General features: G+C 64.0%; 2 protein-coding genes across 5 annotated transcripts in view; one reads left to right on the plus strand and one right to left on the minus strand.

Annotated features, from left to right (window-relative positions):
• TMEM184B (transmembrane protein 184B) overlaps positions 1–9,555 on the plus strand; it is a 47,390-nt gene extending 37,835 nt beyond the window's left edge. Inside the window, exons 6-10 of one of the 3 annotated variants that reach the window (XM_036454920.2) lie at positions 3,016–3,107; positions 3,841–4,010; positions 4,705–4,899; positions 6,536–6,556; positions 7,349–9,555. In XM_036454920.2, coding sequence (XP_036310813.1) covers positions 3,016–3,107; positions 3,841–4,010; positions 4,705–4,899; positions 6,536–6,556; positions 7,349–7,587 — 717 coding nt within the window. In that variant the 3' untranslated portion in view covers positions 7,588–9,555. The other 2 variants (XM_045587496.1, XM_045587497.1) reach the window with 2 other exon arrangements.
• A 1,440-nt stretch (positions 9,556–10,995) lies between these two features.
• On the minus strand, positions 10,996–21,588 carry MAFF (MAF bZIP transcription factor F). Of its 2 annotated transcripts, none has more exons than XM_036454921.2 (3): positions 21,368–21,588; positions 13,194–13,259; positions 10,996–12,728 (listed from the first exon to the last, which is right to left on the minus strand). In XM_036454921.2, exons 2-3 carry the CDS (start codon positions 13,227–13,229, stop codon positions 12,258–12,260), a joined length of 507 nt encoding a protein of 168 aa, XP_036310814.1. In that variant the 5' UTR covers positions 13,230–13,259; positions 21,368–21,588; the 3' UTR covers positions 10,996–12,257. The 2 variants fall into 2 exon arrangements, with proteins under 2 accessions (XP_036310814.1, XP_036310815.1); XM_036454922.2 differs by lacking the exon at positions 21,368–21,588 and adding an exon at positions 16,082–16,268.
• Between the last annotated feature and the right edge of the window lie 443 nt (positions 21,589–22,031).

A 22,031-nucleotide genomic window follows, 5' to 3' on the forward strand; every position in this document is an offset into this window, starting at 1 on the left:
GGTGTGCTCAGAGGGGAGGGAGAGGCGTCCTGGGCACGAAGTGGTCTCAGACTCTTGCTCCATTTATTTATTTATTTATTTATTTAAAATATGTTTTTATTGATTTCAGAGAGGAAGGGAGGGAGAGAGAGAGACTGAAAGATCAGTGATGATAGAGAATCACTGATCAGCTGCCTCCTGCACACCCCACTCCATCAAGCCCGCAACCTGGGCATGTGCCCTTGACTGGAGTCAAACCTGGGACCCTTCAGTCCACAGGCATCAGCTCTATCCACTAAGCCAAACCAGCTAGGGCGACTCTTGTTCTTCTTTTCTTTTCTTTTTTTAATATATTTTATTGATTTCTTACAGAGAGGAAGGGAGAGATATAGAGAGCTAGAAACGTCGATGAGAGAGAAACATCGACCCGCTGCCTCTTGCACGCCCCCTACTGGGGATGTGCCCGCAACCAAGGTACATGCCCTTGACTGGAATCGAACCTGGGATCCTTCAGTCCGCAGGCCGACGCTCTATCCTCTGAGCCAAACCGGTTTCGGCAGACTCTTGTTCTTTTTGACCACGTCTCTGTGTGTGTGAGAGTCAGAGGGTGTGAAGGGGATTCTGGGATCTCCGTTTGACAACTTCTCATCAGCTGCGGCTAGAGGGCAGGAGGGCTTCTGCATTAAAGGTACAAGACCAGCCCTGCTGTGGCTCAGCGGCTGAACATCCACCCAGGAACCAAGAGGCCAGGGCACGTGCCCGGGTTGTGGGCTTGATCCCCAGTAGGTGGCGTACAGGAGGCAGCTGAATCGATGTTTCTCCCTCAGTGTTTCTATTTCTCTAACCCTCTCCCTTCCTCTCTCTCTAAAAGCAATCAAAACATATATTTTAAAAAAATATCCTCAAGTGGGGATTGAAAAAAAAAAAAAGATACATGACGAACCAGGTGTGTGCAGTCTCCAGCCCCTTCCCCATTTCCCGGTTGGCTGCCAGCAGCTTCGTTCTCCTTGCTGGTCCCCCCCTCCCCCGCCCCGTGGCAGTGTGGTGTGGTGGTGAAGTGCATGGGTCTGTGCATCTGACCATCTGCGCTTGATTTCCAGCTTCTGACTGTGACCTTGGGTCGTTACTTAACCTCTCAGCCTTAGTTCCTTCTGTCAAATGTGCGTAATGTTACTTATCTCAAGGGATGGCTTAAAGGCCAGGTGAGGTGGGTACGGAGTGTTTGCAGGGTGTTGGCACGTGGCACAGAGCCCCCGTCTCTTGTTCGGGAGGGAGTGTCAGGTGTCATGCCCAGCAGCACGACCTCAGCTCAGTCTCCTCTGCCTTTCAGCCCCTCCGGCATCGCCAGAGTAACCGAGGAGAGGTGAGCCCACAGCGGGGCACTGCCCGCTGGAGCTGGCTTTCCTGGGTAGGGCCAGGCACCCCCCCCCCCCCCCCCCCCCCCCCCAGAGCGCCTGCCTGGACCTGGGTCTCCAGGTCAGCTTCCAGGTCTTCCTTCCTGAGGCTGTTGTTCAACTCACACTCTCCCCCAGGGACCTGCAGGGAAAGAGTTAAACTGTCCGGGCTCAGGGTGGGGCTCGCAGGGCCATTGTTTACCCAGGGCTGGGCGCCTGGGCGGTGACTCATGCCCTCTTTGATGATTATATTGTGTACAAAGTTTTGGTCCCAGATCACTAGCTCCAAGCCGCCTTGTTATAAATTACCCCCAGGCCTGTGGGCTGGCTGTTCCCGAATATCCACTGTTGTTCCTGGAGGTGGCAGGGAGAGGTAGGAAAAGGGGAGAGAACAAAATTCCCCCTCTCCCCCTCCCTCCCCGGTCCTGGGGTGGCAGCTTTGTCCCAGGGCACCACCTCCTGCTGTCCTCACTGCACTTCAGGGTCCCTGTGCCTCAGTTCCCTCTCTGTGTCAGGCTCCACAGGGACGTGGGCATCAGGTGGCTGACCCGGGCCTACCAGCCGATGGCCTGACTCTTAACGCTCCCTCCCTCCCTCGCTGGCTCACTCCATGCCTCTCTGTGGGCTGTCGGTGCAGTCCCGCTCCTCTAGGTGGGGAGGTTCTGTGGGGTGTGTGACAGTATCACCCCTCTAGCCCCGTCACACACTCCTCTCCTGGTGGCACCACACAGCTCTGACCACCGGTTCCCACAACTTTGGGTTCAGCAGGCCATGCTCTCCCCTCCGTTGTCCTGCCCATCTGGAGCCACACCAGCTTAGCCTTCTCAGCTGCTCCCGCCTCCACAGAAGGCCCCGTTGCTTAGATTTATTTGTCTTCAAGAGGGAGGCGAGTCTAGTGACATACGGGCACTGTGGGTGCCCCTCGGTCTGCGGGGGCCTCGCCTGGGCAGGGCTCACCCTGTGACGAGGGGCTGCTTACGTCCACCCGCCAGAGGCTCAGTGGCGCCTGCTCGAGCGTCTGTCGCTGGTAGTTGGCGAGGCCACATTCAAACTCAGATGTCAAAACCAGACCTTGGCTTTGGGTGGCTGCCTGTTTTGTGCTCCCGTTAAGTCATCTCCGTCCCCAGCAGCACCGGTTCAAAACAAACCCTGGGCCCAGGCCCAGAGCAAGGGGCAGGGAGCCAGACCCCGGGGGTGGGCGAGGGGCATGAGAGGAAACCGTGGCACAACCCTGCTCCCATGTGGCCAGTCCCCGGAGCAGGGCCCCGGCTTTGCTCCCCACCCCACCCACTTCCCTGGCCACCTCGCTGCTGCTGCTGCCCGCCCAGCACGAGTCCATGCCTGTCCACGCTGCCTCTGGCCTCGGTACGAGTTGTCCCTCTGCCTGTCCCTTGTCTCCCATTCCTGCTGCCCCCTCTCCAGGGACATCTCCTGTCCCCGCCCCTCCATTCCACATCCCTCCACACCCTCCTCCACCTCCGTCTTCTCACCCAGCGGAGTCTCCCTCACGCTGCCTTCTCCAGACAGCAGTCCCCTCGGGGAGGACCTGGGCTCCCCGGGCCTGGCGTCCACAGGCCTCCCGGCCAGAGGAGGTGGTGTTCCGGGGTCTGTCCCCATCCTGACCCTGGCGTCTTCCCCACAGGCTACCCTGCAGTTCTGCGTGGTGAAGCCGCTCATGGCCGTCAGCACCGTGATCCTCCAGGCCTTTGGCAAGTACCAGGACGGCGACTTTGAGTAAGCAGCGGGCCCCGCAGGAGCGATGTCCCTGCCCAGAGGCAGTGCCTGGCTAGGGAAGGAGGCGACCTCCTCTGAATGGAGGCCAGGCATGTTCCCAGCCTTCCTCCCGCCTCCGTGCCCACGAGGCCCGCCTCTGGCACAGGAGCCCTCCGCGTCCATCCCCTTGGCATAGGGGGTGGGGGGCACCTGGGGCAGAAGGGACAGTGACCATCCAGGCCGGCAGCGGGGCTGGAGCCCGGGAGGCCCGCCTTGAGTCCTCGCGTAGAAAGCCTCGGACGGCGGACTGGGCGTGAGGGAAAGTGACGGCGTGGCCGTGTGCTGGCGTGCGCTCGGCAGCACCGCCTGGACGGTGCCCAGCAGCCCGGCAGGGCAGGTGGGCAAACGGAGGCTCAGTGGGATGTAACTTGCTCAACTTGAAAAGAGCAGGGCTGAGCTCCCATCACGCTGACACCCGCCATCTGACCGTCAGGCTGAGCCCTCACCCAGGCCAGACTGGCTTCCACGCCCGGGGCGTGTCCCCCAGCAGAGCTGCGGGCAGGGGGGAGACACCCCTGCGTGAGGCAGGGGCCCGGCCTCACGTTCTGGCCCCTCGGATCACCGCGTGGCTCGTGGAGCGCTGCTTGGGGAGCCCGGCCAGAGCCGTGGGGACTGGCGTCGGGCAGGACCAGGGAGGGGGGGCTCCTCGTTCCTCGGTGGGTCTGTCCAAGCCAGAACACTCCCTTTTCTGCAGCGTCGCCAGCGGCTACCTGTACGTGACCATCATCTACAACGTCTCGGTGAGCCTGGCCCTCTACGCCCTCTTCCTCTTCTACTTCGCCACCCGGGAGCTGCTCAGCCCCTACAGCCCCGTCCTCAAGTTCTTCATGGTCAAGTCCGTGATCTTCCTCTCCTTCTGGCAAGGTGAGCTCTGCCCAAGGCGGCTCTGCCCCTGAACCTCATTCCTTCCTTCTGCCTGCCACCCCCAGTACCCCTTCCTCCTGCCTGCCACCCCCAGTACCCCTTCCTCCTGCCTGCCACCCCCATACCCCTTCCTCCTGCCTGCCACCCCCAGGACCCCTTCCTCCTGCCTGCCACCCCCATACCCCTTCCTCCTGCCTGCCACCCCCATACCCCTTCCTCCTGCCTGCCACCCCCAGCACCCCTTCCTCCTGCCTGCCACCCCCATACCCCTTCCTCCTGCCTGCCACCCCCAGCACCCCTTCCTCCTGCCTGCCACCCCCGTACCCCTGGGGCCCAGGCCACGGGGTTGTCCTTGGGGATCCCAGCTGGAGCTCAAAGGGGCCTCCGTCCACTGGGTGCCCACTCGGGCAGAAGACTGGGCCCTCAGGGGCCCTAGGAGCCAGGGCAGAGCTTTAGTGGGGCTGCTTCATGGATGGGGGACACGGGGACCCCACATAATCTGTGACATCTCAGTGTTAGTGGCTGGAAAGGGTCAGGGGGTGTGGAGTTCCCAAGGGGCCTCAGCCTGTGTCGGCAACACTACCTCACAGGAGCGACCAGGGCCCCTGCCTCTGCCGCCCGGGCATTGGGGGCTGCACGGAGGAGGAGGGCAGGGAGGTGGTCGGCCTGGCCAGACACCCCCCTTACCCCCCAGGCCTGCTGCTGGCCATCCTGGAGAAGTGCGGGGCCATCCCCAAGATCCACTCGGCCCGCGTGTCGGTGGGCGAGGGCACCGTGGCTGCCGGCTACCAGGACTTCATCATCTGCGTGGAGATGTTCTTCGCGGCGCTGGCCCTGCGGCACGCCTTCACCTACAAGGTCTATGCCGACAAGAGGCTGGACGCGCAAGGTGAGAGCCAGCCCCCCCGCCCCGCGTCCTGCAGGCCAGGGGGGTCAGGCGTCCTGGTCACGTGAGGGAGGCCCTGCGAGCGAGGCCCCCTGTGTTTGGCAGCCGGTCTGGAGTACGGAGATGAAGTTGACAGGCGCAGTACCTCTGTGGGATGGTCAGGACGGAGATTCTAGAAAAGCAGTCCCTCAGGGTTCCCGACATGAGACCAGTTCTCCATTTGTCCCAGAATCCTCTGCTCTTAAGTGTTCTGGTGTTTTTTTTTTACCCGATTACCTCTCAGAAGCAGACTTGGGTGGCAGTAACTCTGAACAGCTTTCTTTTACACTTGCTGGTCTTCCTGGGCCAGAGCAGAACCAGACAGAGTTCCATGCTGGGCCACCCTCAGAGGCTCCGGAGTAATTGATGTGGCTCGGCCTGGCAGAGCTCTCGGCCTGGGTGCCTCTGCTGCCAGCGGGCCTGGAGGATGCCCAGGGGGAGCAGGAAGAGGAGTTGGGCTGCTTGGGTGATGGGAGGAGGTGGGAGGGCCTGGGAGGGAGGCCTCCAGTCTAACACCTCTGCCCAGGCTCGGCTGCTGCCACGCCCCTCCCACGTGGCTGGAAGCGGAAGCCCACCTCCCCAGGCGCAGCACTGATGCCCACCCCGGCCGGGCAGCCACGTCCTGGGAGAGTACAGAGGACTGCCTGGCCTGTGGCCGGCTCCTCGACGCCCACCCCTTCCTGCCATGCTCTTTCCCTGGTGGGAGGCCTCAGGGGCCTGCGCAGCTGCTGACGGTACTGCAGGCCTCGTGACTGGTGGGCCCGGCCGTGTTTCCCCAATACGCTGGCTGGGCTGGGGGTGCTTTCTCCACGTCTGACCGCACCCTGTCAGTGCCAGCCACTGTGCTGCCCACTCAGCACTGCCACTGGTGGCCACTGCTTCCCACCAAGGTCCATTGGAGGGTCAGCTTCCAGTGCTGAGGGCGATGCCCCTGGGCCTGGGCCTGACAGACCCTGTCCCTGGGAAAGCCCCTTTGTGCCCAGAGCCTGGGAGGGGCTCAGTGTAAGGACCATTTCCGCGTGGAGGCCTGGGCCGCCTTCCCTGACACACCCACCCGCAGCCGCGCAGCTGTGCGTGGACCCTGCCGCCAGGGGAAGCTGCTGCTGCCATCGCCCCTCCTCCGTGTGGTCCTGGCCGGCCGTGTGCCAGCCAGCCACGGTGCCCGCCAACCACAGTGCCCGGCCCCTCAGCTCTCCAGGCTGGCGCGGGTGCAGAACCCTCGCCCCAGCCTCTTTCCTGTCTGTGAAGTGGGGAGAGGTCTGTGTGCACAAGGCACAGGCTTAGCACTTCCAGCCGAAGCTGGAAAAGGGGTGCGGGGGCCCTGAACTCGGCCCACCATTCTGGTGTCCACTGTTTGTCCCCCCTCAGAGTGGGAGTGCCACAGGAGGGTCCTCTTCCGGTGGTCAGTGTGCCAGGCCCGAGGGGAAGCTGGGGCTGCCGGTGCCAGAGGGCCAGGGGTGGGCGGCAGGGGCCGTGGTGTGCCCTGGCCTCGGTGGTGGGCCGTGGTGTTCACTCAGCTGTCTCTTGTCTTCTCTATTTCTCCTGCTTCTCCCCCCTTCCCTGCCCGCCCTGCTTTTGCCCCGGGTTTGGCCATGGGCAGTGCCAACGTATGGTCCTTACGGTAGGTTCTGCTCTCTGTCTGCATGTCTGTCCTGCATGTCAGTCGTGGTCACTGTCACCGGCACACCTCTCTGCCTGGTTCTGTCACCACGGGCACCTGAGGCAGTGCCCAGAGCACTCTGCCAAGGGCCGCCCTCTGCCGAGCCCGCTCTGTTCAGCCTGTCGTCTGGCACATACCCTTTGTGGTTCTGGGGCACAGCACCCACTCCTGGGAAACCATGGCGGAGGCGTGCAGGCAGAAAGGGCAGGCGTGTGTGAGTCTGGAGACCTGGCTGCGAGCTGAGCTCTCCCTTACCTCTCAGTGTGTGGCCTGGCCTGGGGTGATTCATCAGAGAGGGAGTAAGATGAGCTTATCGGCAGTGGCTCCCGCCCTCTCGGGTGAGCTGGAGAAGATGTCTGCTCCTCACGGCCGGGTCCAGCCCTGCAGCTGCCCCGATGGAACGGGTCCCTGGTCCACTCCCTCCGGAGAGGGGCAGGGCCAGCAGTGAGCCCCGTCCCCAGCACTCCCGCCTCCACTCGTGCGGCTTGGCGTGCCTCCTGGGGCATCCTGGGCTCATTGCTGCCGGACTCAGCCCCAGGCTGCTTACCTCCCCCTCAGGGTGCTCTCTGCTCTGCCCAGCCGGGGGCCATGTCTGCCTGCACCCTCGCACGTGCAGAGCCCCACCCTCTGCCCCAGGAGGGGTGGTTGGGTGGAGAGCCTTGGGGTGGGTTCCAGGATCGGAGGTGGTTGGATGACAACCTGGGGCCGAGCCCCGCACCTCCTCCGCGCCAGCCTCACCCTCCTCGCCCGCAGGCCGCTGCGCGCCCATGAAGAGCATCTCCAGCAGCCTCAAGGAGACCATGAACCCGCACGACATCGTGCAGGACGCCATCCACAACTTCTCGCCCGCCTACCAGCAGTACACGCAGCAGGCCACGCTGGAGCCCGGGCCGGCCCGGCACGGCGGCGCCCACGGCCCCTCGCGCTCCAGCCTCGGCGGCGCCCGCGACACCGAGAAGACGCTCCTGCTCAGCTCTGACGACGAGTTCTAAGCGTGGCCGAGGCTGGGGAGGGGGGCCCCTCGGCCAGGCAGGTGCGCCCTCCGGCCCCCCTCCCGGCATCGCCTTTAATTTATTGGCCCAGAGCACTCACACATCGCTTCCCGAGGACAGCCTCGCTGTCCGCCCAGAGAGCAGCCAGGCTCACCCGAGCCTTCAGGAGCATTTCCACGGCCGCCGGCCCCAGCGAGGAGCAGGGACACCGAGCGACGCCCGTGCCGTGGCAGCGTGGTGGGACCAGCCAGGCCCCAGGCCCTGATGCTTGTGTCATGGACAGTGGCCACAGCTTCTGAGCTCTGCCCCCAGCTCATTGCCCTCCCCGAGAGACTCAGCCCCTCCCACAACACCCAGCCCTCAGCTCGGCCCCCGCTTCCTCCGCCTGGCGCTGCGTTAGCTCTGCTGGGCAGGAGGGGGGGAGGGGAGGAAGTCGTCTGTGGAGCCCTCCTGACCCGGCCTGCCTGGCCGGCTGCAAGCTCAGCCAGACACCAGGAGCCACAGGTCCGGCTAGGAAGGCGCTCAGGTGCCTCCGGGCCCCTCTTCTGTGCGTGTGGCCTCCAGGTGAGGTCCCTGCGTCCCCCGGGTGTCCTCTGGCTGCTCCTCTTTCGCACGCCCCGTCCTCCTGGCCTGCAGAGGACAGGGCAGCCGCACTGCCCCTCTCCTGGGTCTGTTGGGAGCATTTGGGCAGAGCCCTCACTGCCTGGCTGCTCAGAGGGTCAGGGCTCCCGCCTTCCTTCCCGGCTGAGCAGTCAGGCCTCTGTGGTCCCCATCATTGCTGGCTTCTCCTCCCATTTCAGGGACAGTCTGAGTCTCCACACTTCAGACCAGCTTCCGGAGGACACGGTTCTGTGGGAGGGAGGACAAAGGGCTGGGCCAGCAGGAGGGCCCCGGCCCCAAGCCCACACGGCCTGGCGCCCTGCTCACCTGGCCCAGCCCGTCTCTTCTGTGCCTTAGTCACAAACGAACGCCCCACTCCCCACCTCGGTCTGTCCCGGCCTCCCTGGGGCTCCCGCTGAGCTGCTGGCCCCAGGCCCCTGCAGTGCTGGGCCGGCGCCCAGGACGCCAGGCCCCGCCCCTTCCCGCCCCCACACCCACACACTGGGGCCAGAGCCCCCCGAAGCCTGGGCTCACCTCGGCCGCCGCCAGGAAGAGGCTGATGGACACGGCTTGTCTGGACAGGCAGCACGTCCGTCCCGAGAGCGGAGTTTGGGCGGCGGCAGCGGGGAAGGCGGGAAGGGCCGGGAGAAGGCCTGCCCGCGGCTTCAGACTTCACGGTGGAACCTTTCCCCGTGGCCCCTCCTGGGAGGGCTGTGCCCGGGCTCGGGGGGGTCCATCCCCGTCATCTTCCTGAGCACTTGGCACTGTGACCAAGCAGCCCTCCTGGCAGGGCGGGGCCGGGCCTGCGTGAGGGGAAGGATACTGGAGGCCAGCTCTCAGGTCCCTGTCTGGTGGGCCTGGCCAGCCAGCCCCAAGCTGCCTGGGAAGGCAGGCCGTGCAGGCTGCCTGAGACACCCTCTGCGCGCGCCCCCCTCACTCCCCCTCGCTCCCACCATTGCCCTTCCCTGTGCTCCTCTGATCCTCCTTCCAGGCCAAAGTGTGCGGCTGCTCCCTGCTCATCTGCTCTGCAGCTCCCGGCCGGAGCCAGGCCCGGAGCAGAGGGGCTGGGAACGGCCTGACCACACCACCTACTTCCTGGGATTCGTAACCCACCTTGTCTTTTTTTAAACTTTTTCCCCCCCCCCAATAGAGTAGCTCTTTGTACATAAGAAATACTTGAAAACTTAATTGTATGATGTATGAGAAGACAGAGCCCCCTAGTTTTATATCTCGTGTATGACTGCCGTGAGCTCCACCAGAAAGTCGCTCTATTTTGGTCTCTGTGACATTTTGAACGCGTGACAGAAGTGAGCAAATAAAGTGAGGAAGAAATATATATATGAGATAATATAGATTGTACTGAAATCTGCTCTGCCTGCGGGTGAGTTTTTCCTTCCTCTTCCCACGCCCGTGCTGGGTGGTTTCGTGGTGGGGAGCAGGGATGCCAGGAAACCCTGTCCTTCCGGTGTGAACGTGAAGGTGATGGGGGGGCGTCACATTGTCAGAGGCTAACAGTGCCCCCCTGAATCCAGCCTCCACTGTGGGGCCCTGGGTGCCTCCCCCTGGCGCCAGGCCTGGAGCAGGGCCTGCTGGGTAAGGCACCTTCCTGCAGCCACCTCCGCACACTCCCGGGCCTGGTGTGTGTGTGTGTGTGTGTGTGTGTGTGTGTGTGTGTATGTGTGTGTGTGTGCGCGTGTGTGCGCGCGTGTGTGCGTGTGCGCATGTGCGTGTGCGTATGTGTGTGCGTGTATGTGTGTGCGTGTGTGTGCGTGTGTGTATATGTGTGTGTGCGTGTATGTGTGTGTGCGTGTGTGCGTGTGCGTGTGTGTGTGTGTGTGCGTGTGCTGGCTGCTGACTCGGGCCCTCAGGAATGCCGTGGGGGTAGGGAAATTCCCAGCCTCTGCTTGGCCCTCCTGCAGCTTCCGGCTGCCTTTTCCTGAGGCCTGAACGCAGCATCTCAGCATCGGGTGCGGATCCAGGGTCCAGGGCCCCAACCTGCGGAGGAAGAGGAGGGTGGCCTGTGGATCAAGCCAACCTCTGTGGTTTGGCCTTTCCCCAGCTTCCACGTCCATGCCTTCTCCCAGCCCCGCCATCTTCACACCCGTGGCAGCCACTCAGACCCTCACGGCGAAGCACATGCACCCCTGTCAACATCCACTCCGCCCCCGGCACGCGTCACCTGTGCCCTCAGAGCACCTTCCTGGCACAGACGGGTAAACCGAGGCTGCAAGAAGCCACATAAGTCACTAGAGGTCACACAGCCAGGAAAGCACATCTGGATTCAAGCCCCGACTTGCCTGACGCACTGCACCCCGTCCCGGGCCCAGGACCGGACACGGCTGCGTGGTGGGCCTGCAGGCGGGGGCTGAGGAAGCACCCCCCCCCCGCCCCCCACCCCGGCCTTCCGGAACACGAGGAAAGTATTTTCTACTTGGCTGTAGACAGTCAGCCCTGGACGTGAAAGTGCTGGAGAGATGACGCTTCCATCGGAATTTTCCTCTCGGAGCGGGGCTGTTTTTTTGCTAAAGGGATGCCCGGGAAACTTAACCCGACATGTCACTGTGCTCCTGGCTTTGCCTTCCCCACGGAGGACCCTTGGCTCGGGCGCCCAGAAGGAAGGACATGTTTTGGCATCACCCATCTGGGTCCCACCCCCAGGGCGCGCAAGAGCAGTGATGGTGCTTCGCTTTTACTTGCAAACTGGAGCTAGCCCTCCCACCCAGCAGGGGTCCGGAAAGCAGAACTCCTTCTTGGGCCCCTCAGAACATCCCTTCCCCCAAAAAACAACAACAACAAACAAACCATAGCTCAGGACACACGCTTCACTGTGGAAAAAGAGAACTTGACTTTATTCAGAAAGTCTACAAAATACAGAAGGCGGATAACTCGCTTACTGTAAGTCAGAAAATAAATAAATTCTGGAGGCCGGGGCAATTTTTTTAAAAACTTTTTTTTTTTTTTGGTTGTTGCCATCCGGCTTTCCCTAAATATAAGATAAAATGTGATTTATTTGCAGATATAAAATATAAAGTCCAGCTCAGGGCCAAACGCCACTTCTCCCAGGGAGAGGGCGCTAGGGCTCCGGCTGGAGAGAATAACTTAGATTCGTGCAATAAATAACAGCGGGGGGGCGGCTGTGTACAGTGTGTGAGGGGGGAGGGAGGGCGCGGGCTTCCAGAACAATCCGTGGCCGTGGCCAGCCTCCACCCCGGGGGGGACAGTCACGGGAAGAGGTGGGACTGTCCCTTTTTAGGACCCCTCACCCCAGGCTGCAAGATGGCGGGATCTGTCATCTCATCTCCCCACCGGCCTCCTCCCTCCCTTTGTTAATTGGCTAGCCAGCCCCTTCCCTCTCTTCCATCTACATCCTCTTCTCTCTCCTTCTACTTCTCTTCCCGTGTCTCACAGTCTCCCAGGCCACGGCGGCCCTGCCTCCCCTCCCAGTCCCTGTCCACTGCCCCCTGGCCATGCTGGGGTCTCGGACGGCAGGAGGAGGACCTGGCTGCAGGTTTCAGCTCACCCACAAGCACAGGTGGCCCATCGGGGGAGGCCGGTTCCCATCTGCCTGCTAACGGGGCAGGCGACTTCCCCAGCCCCAAAGCAGAGCGGGGAGCACCCGCTCCCCAGCCGGGCAGCCCCACAAGGCATGCAGGGCCAAACCTAAGGCTGTACCGGCCGGGCAGGGGCCACGGCACAATCTGAGCGGTTTCCCCAACGAGGGGAGGCCCTCCAGTCCTCCACGACTCTTCTCCAGTCTGATTCGCTGCTTCTCTAGTCTAATCCGCTCTGTATCCCTCTTCCCAGCCCAGGGAGGCGGAGCTTTCGGCCAAGGGAGACCTTGACTCACCTGCCCCCTCTCTCACCAAAGCTGCCCCTTCCCGGGGCTTAGGCCCGTCTCAGGGCGGCACAGGAAAGCAGGCTCCGGGGAGAGCCCTGTGTTGGCCGCAGGGCTGGTGGCTGCAGAGAAATGGCACCTGGGACAGGTGGCGCTGAGGCACTTGGGGAAGGAGCAGGGCCGGAGGGGAGTGGTTGGGGGACGGGGCGCGGTGGTGAAGGGGGCGCAGCGGGCACTAGGAGCAGGGCGCGGGCGCGGCCGCGGGGCCCGGGGCGGGGCCGGGGCCCGGGGCGGGGCCGGGGGCCGGGCTCCGGGCCGACTTGACGATGGTGATGACGCTGGCGGGCGCCACGAGCGCCGCGGGCCCGCGGGAGGCGGCCACGGAGCGCGCGAAGCCCTGCAGCGCCTCGCACTTGCCGCGCAGCGCGTCCAGCTCCAGGCGCATGGCGGCGTTCTCGCGCGCCAGCTTGTCCACCTCGCGCTCCAGCTCGGACTTCTGCTTCTGCAGCTCCTCCTTCTGGCACACGCGCTTCACGCGGCAGCTGGCGGCGTAGCCGCGGTTCTTGAGCGTGCGCCGCCGCTGCTTGAGCCGCGCCACCTCCTCGGCCGACAGCCCCCGCAGGTGCCGGTTCAGCTCGCGCACCGACAGCCCCATCAGCGCCTCGTCCGACAGGTGCGGCGTGTTCTCGCTCAGCTCGCGCTTGATCTGCGGGCAGCGCGCGGGGGAAGGGGGGGGAAGAGAAGAGGGACGTATGGGGAAACTGAGGCCCAGGGTTGCGTCCTTGCCTAGGGGCCGAAACCCTGGGCCCGGCATGCATCGGGTGCTGGGGATGGCTCCCCCTCCACCGCCGCAGGCACGGAGATGCTGGACTTGTTCTAAGACCCCACAGAGAGGCAGGAACCCGTAAGAAGCCCGGGAAAACACCTCCCGCCCCGCAGCCCAGCGGGCATTGTCCGCTGGGGAAGCCGGTCCGGAGAGGGAAGTGGCCTGCCCCGGGGACACAGCCTCGCTGGCCGAGCCCAGGCCTCCTGGTCTCCAGCCAGCGCCCATGATGCCTCCTGTCCGTGGAACTGCTTGGGGGATTCGAGGGCCTGAAGGGGAAGCGGGCTGGGCAGCTCAGCTGGGCAGGGAGGGAGGGGAGGGCTGGGACCACAGGGGCCGCCTCCTCACCTTCAGGGCTTTGCTGGATAAGGGATCCACAGACATGTTTGCAGAAGGCACCCTCTGGGCTGAGACCTAGGGGAGAGAGGAGGCCAAGGTCACTTTCTCCCTCTCACTCACAATCCTGACTCACTCCTTGCCACGCAAGGCCCCTGTGGCTTGGACTCATCTCATACCACTTTCTTCCCTCCCAGCGCCCAGCCACTGCGGCCTCTTTGAATGGCTCACGTCAGCCCCAGGGCCTTTGCACGTGCCACTCCCGTCCCTTTACTGCCTCGTGGCATCGCTTCAGCAGGCTTGTCTTTGCTCGGTGCCACCTCTTCAAACAGGTCTAACTATCTGGCTAAAACACCCCATTGTGTCATATCAAATAACCCATTCACCAACCCTCATAACAGTCACCTGTTTGCAATTATTATTATTTTTTATTATTATTGATTTCAGAGAGGAGGAGGAGAGAGACAGACAGACAGGCAGACATTACTGGGAGAGAACCGTCGACTGTCTGCCTTTGGCACGCCCCCTACTGGGGGTCAGGAGTGCCCTGACTGGGAATGGGACCAACAGCCTCTTGGGTCTTGGGCGGATGCTCAACCATGAGCCACGCCCCGGCCGGCCAGGCTGTTGTGCAACTATTTTGTTTGATGACTTGTTTATGGTTTGTCTCTCTCCCTCCCACCTCTCCTCCACCGAAATGTGAGTCTTCAGGGTCCAGGCCTTGCCTGCCCCACTGCTGCCTCCATAGGCCTAAGGTAGTGCGGGGCTCATGGTCAGTCCTCGGTCAGTCTGCACCAAGCGAATGCTCCCTCTCCCCAGCAATCCTCCCACACGGAGCCCAGACACACGCCTTTTGTCTTATTAAAGCATTTTCATCGCCCGGCCGGTGCGGCTCAGTGGTCGAGCGTCCACCTATGAACCAGAAGGTCACGGTTCGATTCCCGGTCGGGGCACAGGCCCGGGTTGCGGGCTCCATCCCCAGTGAGGGGCGTGCAGGAGGCAGCCGATCAATGATTCTTTTTCATCATTGATGTTTCTCTCTCCTGCTCCCTTCCTCTCTGAAATCAATAAACATATATTTTCATTAAAGTACAAACCACATACAGAAAAGTGCACAGAACACGTGTACTGGTCAATGACATATCACACTCGGCGGACCAATGCCGTGGCTCTGGACGGGGAAAGGGATGGTCTCCCCAACTTCCCTTTGAAGAGAGTCCTCTGTGCCCGGCCACCCTGCCCTTCTCCCCATTCAGTCTCCGCTGTTTTCTCAGCCAATAATCCCCAGGCAAAGGGGACGGTGAGGAGAAAGGAGAGCAGGGGGGGGAGATCTGAGACCAGGTCTCACTAGTGACCCCCCGTCTGATGAGTGAAGCAGGGGTGAAGGCCGGTCCAGACCTTGGCTCCCTGAGCGGTGTGGGGCCGTCTGACCCGTTCTGCGCCCAGGCGCCTCAGCTGGGAGGAGGAGCGAGCGCACGGACTTTGGCAGAGACACACGTGGCCTCTCGGAGGGCGACCGACTTACTGGCCGTGGGGCTCCGGCACCTCAGTTAGCCTCCCTGCGCCTCAGTGGCTCCCAGTGGCTGTGCATTAAGTCAGATCATGTCACGCCTCTCTCCCACGGTCCCCATCTCACTCCAGTTATAGCCAAAAGCATCGCAGTGGCTCACAAGGCACCCTCCGCCCTTAGCTCCTGCTCCACTCCGCTTGCCTCCCTCTGCGCCCGCCCCCTTACCCCGCCCGCACGCACCGCCCGGGGCCCGTGCATGGGCTGGTCCATCCGCCCGGCCTCCCTCCTCTTCCCCTAAAGAGCCACAGAGCGGGCCTCCTCACTCCTGCAGGTCACTCTTCAAACCTCGTGTTCTCACTCGATCTAGAATTCCCAGTCCCTGACACACACACACACACACGCACACGCACACATACACATGCACACACATATACACACACATGCACACACATACACACACACATGCACACACACGCGCGCACACACACGCACACGCACACACACACTCCCTGTCTCCCTCCCCCGCCTCTGTCTCTCCACAGCACTTCTATGAGTAAGTATTGCGCATGGATCGCACCTGTTTGTTCAGAGTCTGCCTCCCCACTGGGATGCCAGCTCAGGACGGCACAGACCGTGTCTCGCCCACTCTGTGTCCCCAGTGCCTGGCCCAGAGCAGAAGCTGCGTCCTCAGCGTGACTCAGGCCGAGGCGGGGACAGCCCCGGGTTCTCAGAAATCCCCAGCCCCTCGCGGCCCACACAGCCAGGGGACCTGACGCCAGGGAAGCGCGAGGGGCAGGAAAGGGAAGTCAGCCCTGCGAGAGATCCCCCGACAGGCAGCCGCCCGGGCCCTCGGGCAAGGAGGGTCTCCAGGAGCAACCCGAGCTCCTTGTGGGACAGCTGGGGGGAAACTGAGGCCCAGAGAGCCCCCAGTCAGGACCCTACCCTGCCACAGGCCCCACCAAAACACAGGCCTGTGAAAAGTCCACCCTCCCCAACACACACCTGGGGAGGCCCCGGCGTGCCCACTGTCCCACACACACAGTCAGCACGTCCTCCCACCTTGTGACTCTGACCTGGCGCCGCCCACATGCGGACCCACACGGCTCCCTGCCGCCCCGGGACCGGGGCCAGGCCCACCCGCCCGGCTCCCGGGCTCCCTCTCCACCGCAGCCCACCTTCGTTCTGCATTCCAGCCACGTGGACCTTTCCACTCCCTCTGGCCCCTGTGCTGCCCTCGCCCTGTGCCACCGCTCCCCTCGCTCTATCTGGCAGCCGCTGGTGTAGACGCCTCCTCCTCCAGGAAGCCCTCCCTGACTGCTAGGGCTTGTTGGGCACTGACCACCCAGCACTTCTCCCTTCAGTGTAATGGTCTGTTTCCCAGTCTGCCCACCAGAGAGGCGCTCCACGGGCAGCACCCAGGCCGAGGCAGTCTGGGTGCTGATGTCGCCAGCGCGGGGCCTGGCGGGGGGCAGGCCCCCACGGGTGTGGATGGGGGCAGTCTCTGACACCGTCCGTCATCTGGCTTGTCAGGGCCAAGCCCAAGCCCAGCTGAGTGCCACTGAGAGAAAAACCTGGCCCGTCCCCACTTCTTCCTCCTTTTCCCCCGCCTGCTGGCTTCTGCATGGCAGCACTGGTCAGTGGCTGGGAGGAGGGGCGGGAGCGGGAGGGGCCCTGTCCTCACCACGCTTGGCCCCAGGTTGGCATGGGGAACAGGAAAGGGGCTCTGGATGGAAAGCCAAGCTCTGAGTTGAGTCCCATCTCCTTCTCCAGGCTGTGTGACCTCTGCAAGCTGCCCCACCTCTCTGGTCTCCACATCCCGACCATCTGGAAGCACAGCGCCTGCGCCCAGTCTTGGTGGAGCCGAGGGCAGGTCAGTGCGTGTGTGGGGGGTTATGGGAATGGCCGAGGCCGGCCAGGAGGGGTCAGGCCTGCAGCAGTCTCTGGCCCTCGCTTCCACAGCGTCTCCCCGCTGGCCGCTAGCTGGGTCACACAGAAAAGGCCCCCCTCACTTTGCCCAGGGGAGGGGGAGGCCCAGAGGAGACACCTTTTGCCTGAAGCCACACAGCAGGTGAGTGGCCGCTCCCCCCCAAATCAGGAGGATTCTGAACACTGAATCCTGGTCCCTTTCACACCCTCATCACCCCGACCCTCCCAACAGCCCTGTGAGGTGATGGCCAGAGAGGTCAGGAGAGCAGTCCGGGGCCACACAGCTAAAAAGGGTGGCGCCCAGGATGGAGGCCACGCCGAGCCACGTGCCTCCTCCCACGATGGCCTCTCCGTCCCCCACTCTGTGGAGAGGAGGTGGCTCTCCAGGCCCCACGGGCCACTGCTCTGATGGCCTGGACGTGTGCAGGCGGAGACAGCAGACAGCCAGGCCGCCGTGCCCGCGGTGAGGGAGTGGGGGTTCGGTGCTGCGGCAGCCTGGGCTCTACAGAGAGACCCGGGGCAGAGGGCAAGTCTCCCCCACTGCACGGGTTCACCGAGCCTGCTGGGCGCTGGGCGCTGAGCACTGGGTGTCGGGGCTGATGCAGAGCCTTGGGGACTGGTCCCTCAGACAAGTCCCTCTCCCTCCCTGCGCCGTGGGCCCGCCAGTGTGAAATGGGGACGGTTATAACGGCGTTCGTGTGAGACACACAAGTGGCTCAGACAAGAGCAGAAGTGGCAAACGGTCTGCTTCTCTCTCCATCCTCCCTCCCTCCCTCCACTCCCCACACAGACACCGCCATCGCCCACAGCCCTGCTTCCCACTGAGCGTGGACACAGCCTCAGAGCCCTCCTCAGCACAGCCTCTCGGAGGCCCGGGGAGGGGAGCTGCCGGCTGGTCCCGTTCTGTGTGCCCGGAGGCCCCGCCCGCGGGCTGGCTGGGTGCTCCCTGCGGGCCCCGGGAGGCTCCGAACCTGTCCTCGCCTTCCCTTCTCCTGTTCTGGCCTCGGCCCCCTCACCCACATCGTGGGTGTCAGCTGAGGCTCTCACGTTTGCCCAGGAATGTCCCCAGCTCAGCAGAGCGGGCACGCAGAGTCACAAGAAGGGGGAACTTTCTGATAACTCAGGCTGCCAGCCCCAGGCCGGGCCGCTGCGCTCTGTGCCACGGGGCCGGGCCCTCCGCTGGCCGTTCAGCCACACGGGCCTCAGCCAGGGGCTGGTGCACCCCCTCGTTCTGTCACAGACAGCCGAGCAGCTATTTGGTGGCAGTGGTGGGCTGGAACCCAGGAGTCCTGACCCCCGAGCTCAGAGCTCCTTCTTCAGTGCCCCCCCGCTCCCTTCTTCCCCAGAGGCCAGAGAGCATCCTCCGGGCCAGGCGCTGCAGGTTCCTGCAATTCTTCGAGGCACGGAGAACGAATTTACTCCTGGGGGATTGACAGCTGCCCTGCCCAGTCTGCAGCCACGGCCTCCCACACCCCCTGCCCCCCTTTCCCCTCTCCACGCTGGGACATCCTGCAGACGGCCTGCCCCCTGGCACCGGCTCCTCTCTGGCTGCGGAGCCACTCCGCTTCCTCTGTGAGGCCAGAGGGAAAAAATGTGTTTTCCTGGGGCCTTGGCAGCGGCCCTGGTGGAGCCGCCTCCCTGCTGGCGAGGGGAGTGGAGCCGGAGGACCCAGCCCCTCAGGGAAGCAGGAGCCCTGGCACGCAGTTCCCGCTGCGCCACCCACGCACACTCCCTGCCGTGCCCTCTCGCGGGGCCTCCGCGTCCCAGCATGTCAGACCTCCACCTGGCAGTCTCGGAGTCTGGCGTGTCCGATCCGGGCCCGAGATGGAGCGTCAGGACCACCACTGCCAGAGTGGAGGTCCCAGAGGAAGAGAAAGGAAATCAGGGAAGGCTTCCTGGAGGCAGGGGCACGTGAACACAAACCCGGAGACTCGACCATCCCTCTGCGCAGAGACCACTTCCTCTTTCAGCTGAACTGTGACCATAGCCGCCCCCTCACTGGCTTCTGGTCTTTCCATGACCACAGCCGCCCCCTCACGGGCTTCTGGTCTCCACCTCCGACCCCCCACCACCCTCTCCCGAAGGCCGTCAGGAGGATCGTCACGGAGAAAGCCTACAAGCCTGTGTTTGGCTGGCTCAGGTCAAAACCCTGCCATGCCAGCCTCCCTCCTCGCCCAGAGCTGGCCGTCAGGCCTCCACCGTGTGGTTTTCCCACTCACTACCTCCGAGGACCCCCTGGACCCAGTGCCCCTTCCTTCGATCGGCCAACACAAAAAGCAGCCACTCTGCCAGGCTCTGAAGGCTCCACAGACAGTCATCACTCACTCCATCTGACCACCTGGGTCCCTGGCCACCTCCTCAGGGGAGCCCTCCGTGACTCCCCGGGCACGCCGGAGCCCTGTTCCTGGCACTCGGTGGAGATGTTGTGGGTCCGGTTCCTGACCACAGCCATAAAGCAAGCACTACAATTAAGCAGGACGCTTTTGGTTTCCTAGTGCATATAACTTACGCTTACGTTATCCTGTCATCTGTGAAGTGTGCAATAGCGTTATACCTGAGAAAACATGTACCTCTCAATTATGATAGAAAATTCTTTGTTGATTAAAAAAAAAAAATGCTAATCGTCACCCGTGTGAGACACACAAATGGCTCAGACAAGATGGTGCTGGTGGCTTGCTTGACCTGCAGTAAGAGACACGGTATCTGCGAAGCGCACAGCGAGGCCTGCATGCCTTCGTATTAGCTACTTACACTGCAAACCACAGACTTCCCCCTCACAGCCAGCTCCCCTGCGGCTTTGTATTTACTTTGTCGGCTCTCCCTTTAACCACGTCTCCTCTAGTCAACTGTAAGCTCCTGAGCTCGCGGAGGGCGGCTCTGGATCTGGTTCGGTCACAGTCCCACCCCAGCCTCTGGCCCAGGACAGGCTCAGAGCCGAAAGCACGGGGACTGAGGGAGGCGCGGGGCCGTGGGCGGCCTGCGGGGTCCCCGGCCCTCGGGAAGACCCGGGGGGAGCCAGGGAAGGGTAAGCCTTTGCACGGGGGACAGAGCAGCCAGCCGCCTCTCCTCGTCCCTGGCCCCCCAGCCTGCTCAGGATGTTTCCCGCCCCGCTCTGCGGATGGGCCTCACGGAACCCCACATTCCTGGACGTGCCAGGCCTTGGCCGGGGCCGCAGGCTCTGCTCTCTCTCCCCCCGTTTTCCCGGGAAACAGGCTCCCTGTGGAGGCTGCATCCCGCCCTGGGTGCTGCAGGTGGGGACACTGAGGCTGCCCACGGCGGTCGCAGGGCTCACCAGGGCTCACAGACTCAAAGATCAGCTGGTGCCTCACCCCCCAAGCTCAGTTGACCCCCCTCCCCCATGGTTTCAGTAGCCCCGTGGGCGGGAAGAACGGAGGGCAGAATAGGTCCAAGGACTCCCTAGCCCCAGCCTGTCCTTCAGGCTACTTACTGGGCGAAGGGGAGCTTCCCAGGGCTGACAAAGGGGCTCAGGGCTGGCTTGGGCCCCTCACCCTCACACATCAGCCCTTCATCACCAAGGCCACCTGCCCCACCTGCTGAGCGTGCCCCCGGGGGAGGACTCCGGGCACACCAGCTGGCCCAGGCCCTCAACTAGCTCCTCAGGTCCGGCCATCCACAGGTATGTCTGACTAGTCCCGCATGTAACTGAAACCAGCAGCAGGACAGAAACCAGCCCCACCCCTTCCTCCGGTCTCACCCTGCCAGACCCAGCAGCACCAGCTCCGAACCCCGGGCCAGCCGGAGTCCCAGCACACAGAAGCCTGGGTCCCGTGCCAGCTCCCCACTTTGCTCGGGGTGTCCTGGCCCTCCCACTCCCCCTCCTCCCTCCCAGGCCGAAGGAGAGGCTGAGGGTCTGCCTGCCCCAAGTGGCAGGAAAACCCGGGGTAAGGACCGAGCAGTGCCAGCCCCCCAGGGGTGGCCCCCTCCTCTCCCCCCCAGTCCTGCCGGCGGGGTCTTTATACTGCGCCCCCCCCCCCCGGGGGCTGCAGCCGCCAGCTCGGGGAGGGGGGCAAACACCGAGGTCACGTGGCCCCGGGCCTGGGAAACTCCGGGGAGAGCGGGGTCGCCGGCTGGTGGAGCGGGGACAGCGGGGCGAGAATCCCCGGACGCCGTGTGACCAGTGGGGCCCTTCCCCAGTTCGGGTCCCTATTCCGCATTCCCTCGCCGAGCACCCTCCTCCCAGGTACGCACGGCCGGTCCGCAGGCCCAGGGTCCTGCCCGCCGGGTGGTCTCCGCACCGCCCTCTCCCGGCGCGGGCGCCCCGCGGCTGGGCACCCGCGCGGGGGCAGCCGGCCGCCGCGGGACACACGCACTCGCCGCCGCGCGCCCGCGGACGTAAACAAACGCGCACGCCCGGCCGCGGGCGCCCGGCCAGGGAATGTTCTCACCGAGTCACGTACGTGCACACGGCCCCCCCGCCCTCCTGGGGGACGCTGACGCCAGCCGCCCCCCCAGCCCTTCCTGCCGGGCCTCCCCGCCTCCCGGCCCGCGCCCCCGGCCCCCAGCCCCCCAGCGCCCGGCCAAGCTCGCTTCGGCCCCGATCGGTCTCTGGATCGCTACACACACACACACACACACACACACACACACACACACCCCGGCAACTGACCGGCGGGGGACACAGCGCCGACAGCGCTGGCCCCGGCGCCCCGCCCAGGCGCGCTCTCGGGTGCCGGAGCCCTGCTGCCTCGGAGCCCGCGCCCCCGCTCCCGCCCGGACCCGCGCTCCTCACCCCTCCTCGGGCCGCTCCTCCTGGCGCCCCCGGTACGCGCGGGTCTCGCTGCCGTCCGAGCCCGCTCCTCGGTCCGTCTCCCCGGTCCGCCTCCTCTCCGGCTCCGAGCCCGGCTCCTAGCTCCCGGAGCGACGACGCGCCGAGTTTTGTTGTGGGGCGGGCGGCGCGGGAGGCCGCGCGGAGTTGTAGGGAGCGCTTCCCGGAATTACTCACTCACAGGATTCCTTTCATTCATAAAAACCCAGTCACGCGGTGACGTCACCCCCGCCGCCCCGCTCGGCCCCCTGAGCGGCCTCCGGGCCGCCGGCCCCGCCCCGCCCCGCCCCGCCCCTCCGGCCCCGCCCCCTCCGCCCCCCTGAGCGGCCTCCGGGCCGCCGGCCCCGCCCCGCCCCGCCCCCTAGGGCCACGCCACGCCCCCTGGGGCCCCGCCCACACGGCGGCCGCCCCGGGCTTCTCAGTTCCTGTTGGGCTGCGTGCGTTCACGTGACGCCTCGCGAGTGAAGGTGTCATTTGGCTCATTTTACAGTCGACAGTCCCGAGCCTCTTCTCCTTTCGACCTACACCTTCTGCCATGATGATCTCATCCAGTCCCGTGACTTAAACCGCCGTCTGTGTGTCCGTGAGCTGCAAATCCGTGTTTCTAGAGCTAACAGCTTCTCTGAAT

This window comes from Pipistrellus kuhlii, unplaced genomic scaffold, assembly GCF_014108245.1.
Source record: "Pipistrellus kuhlii isolate mPipKuh1 unplaced genomic scaffold, mPipKuh1.p scaffold_m20_p_3, whole genome shotgun sequence".
In the NCBI taxonomy this organism is placed as follows: domain Eukaryota; kingdom Metazoa; phylum Chordata; class Mammalia; order Chiroptera; family Vespertilionidae; genus Pipistrellus; species Pipistrellus kuhlii.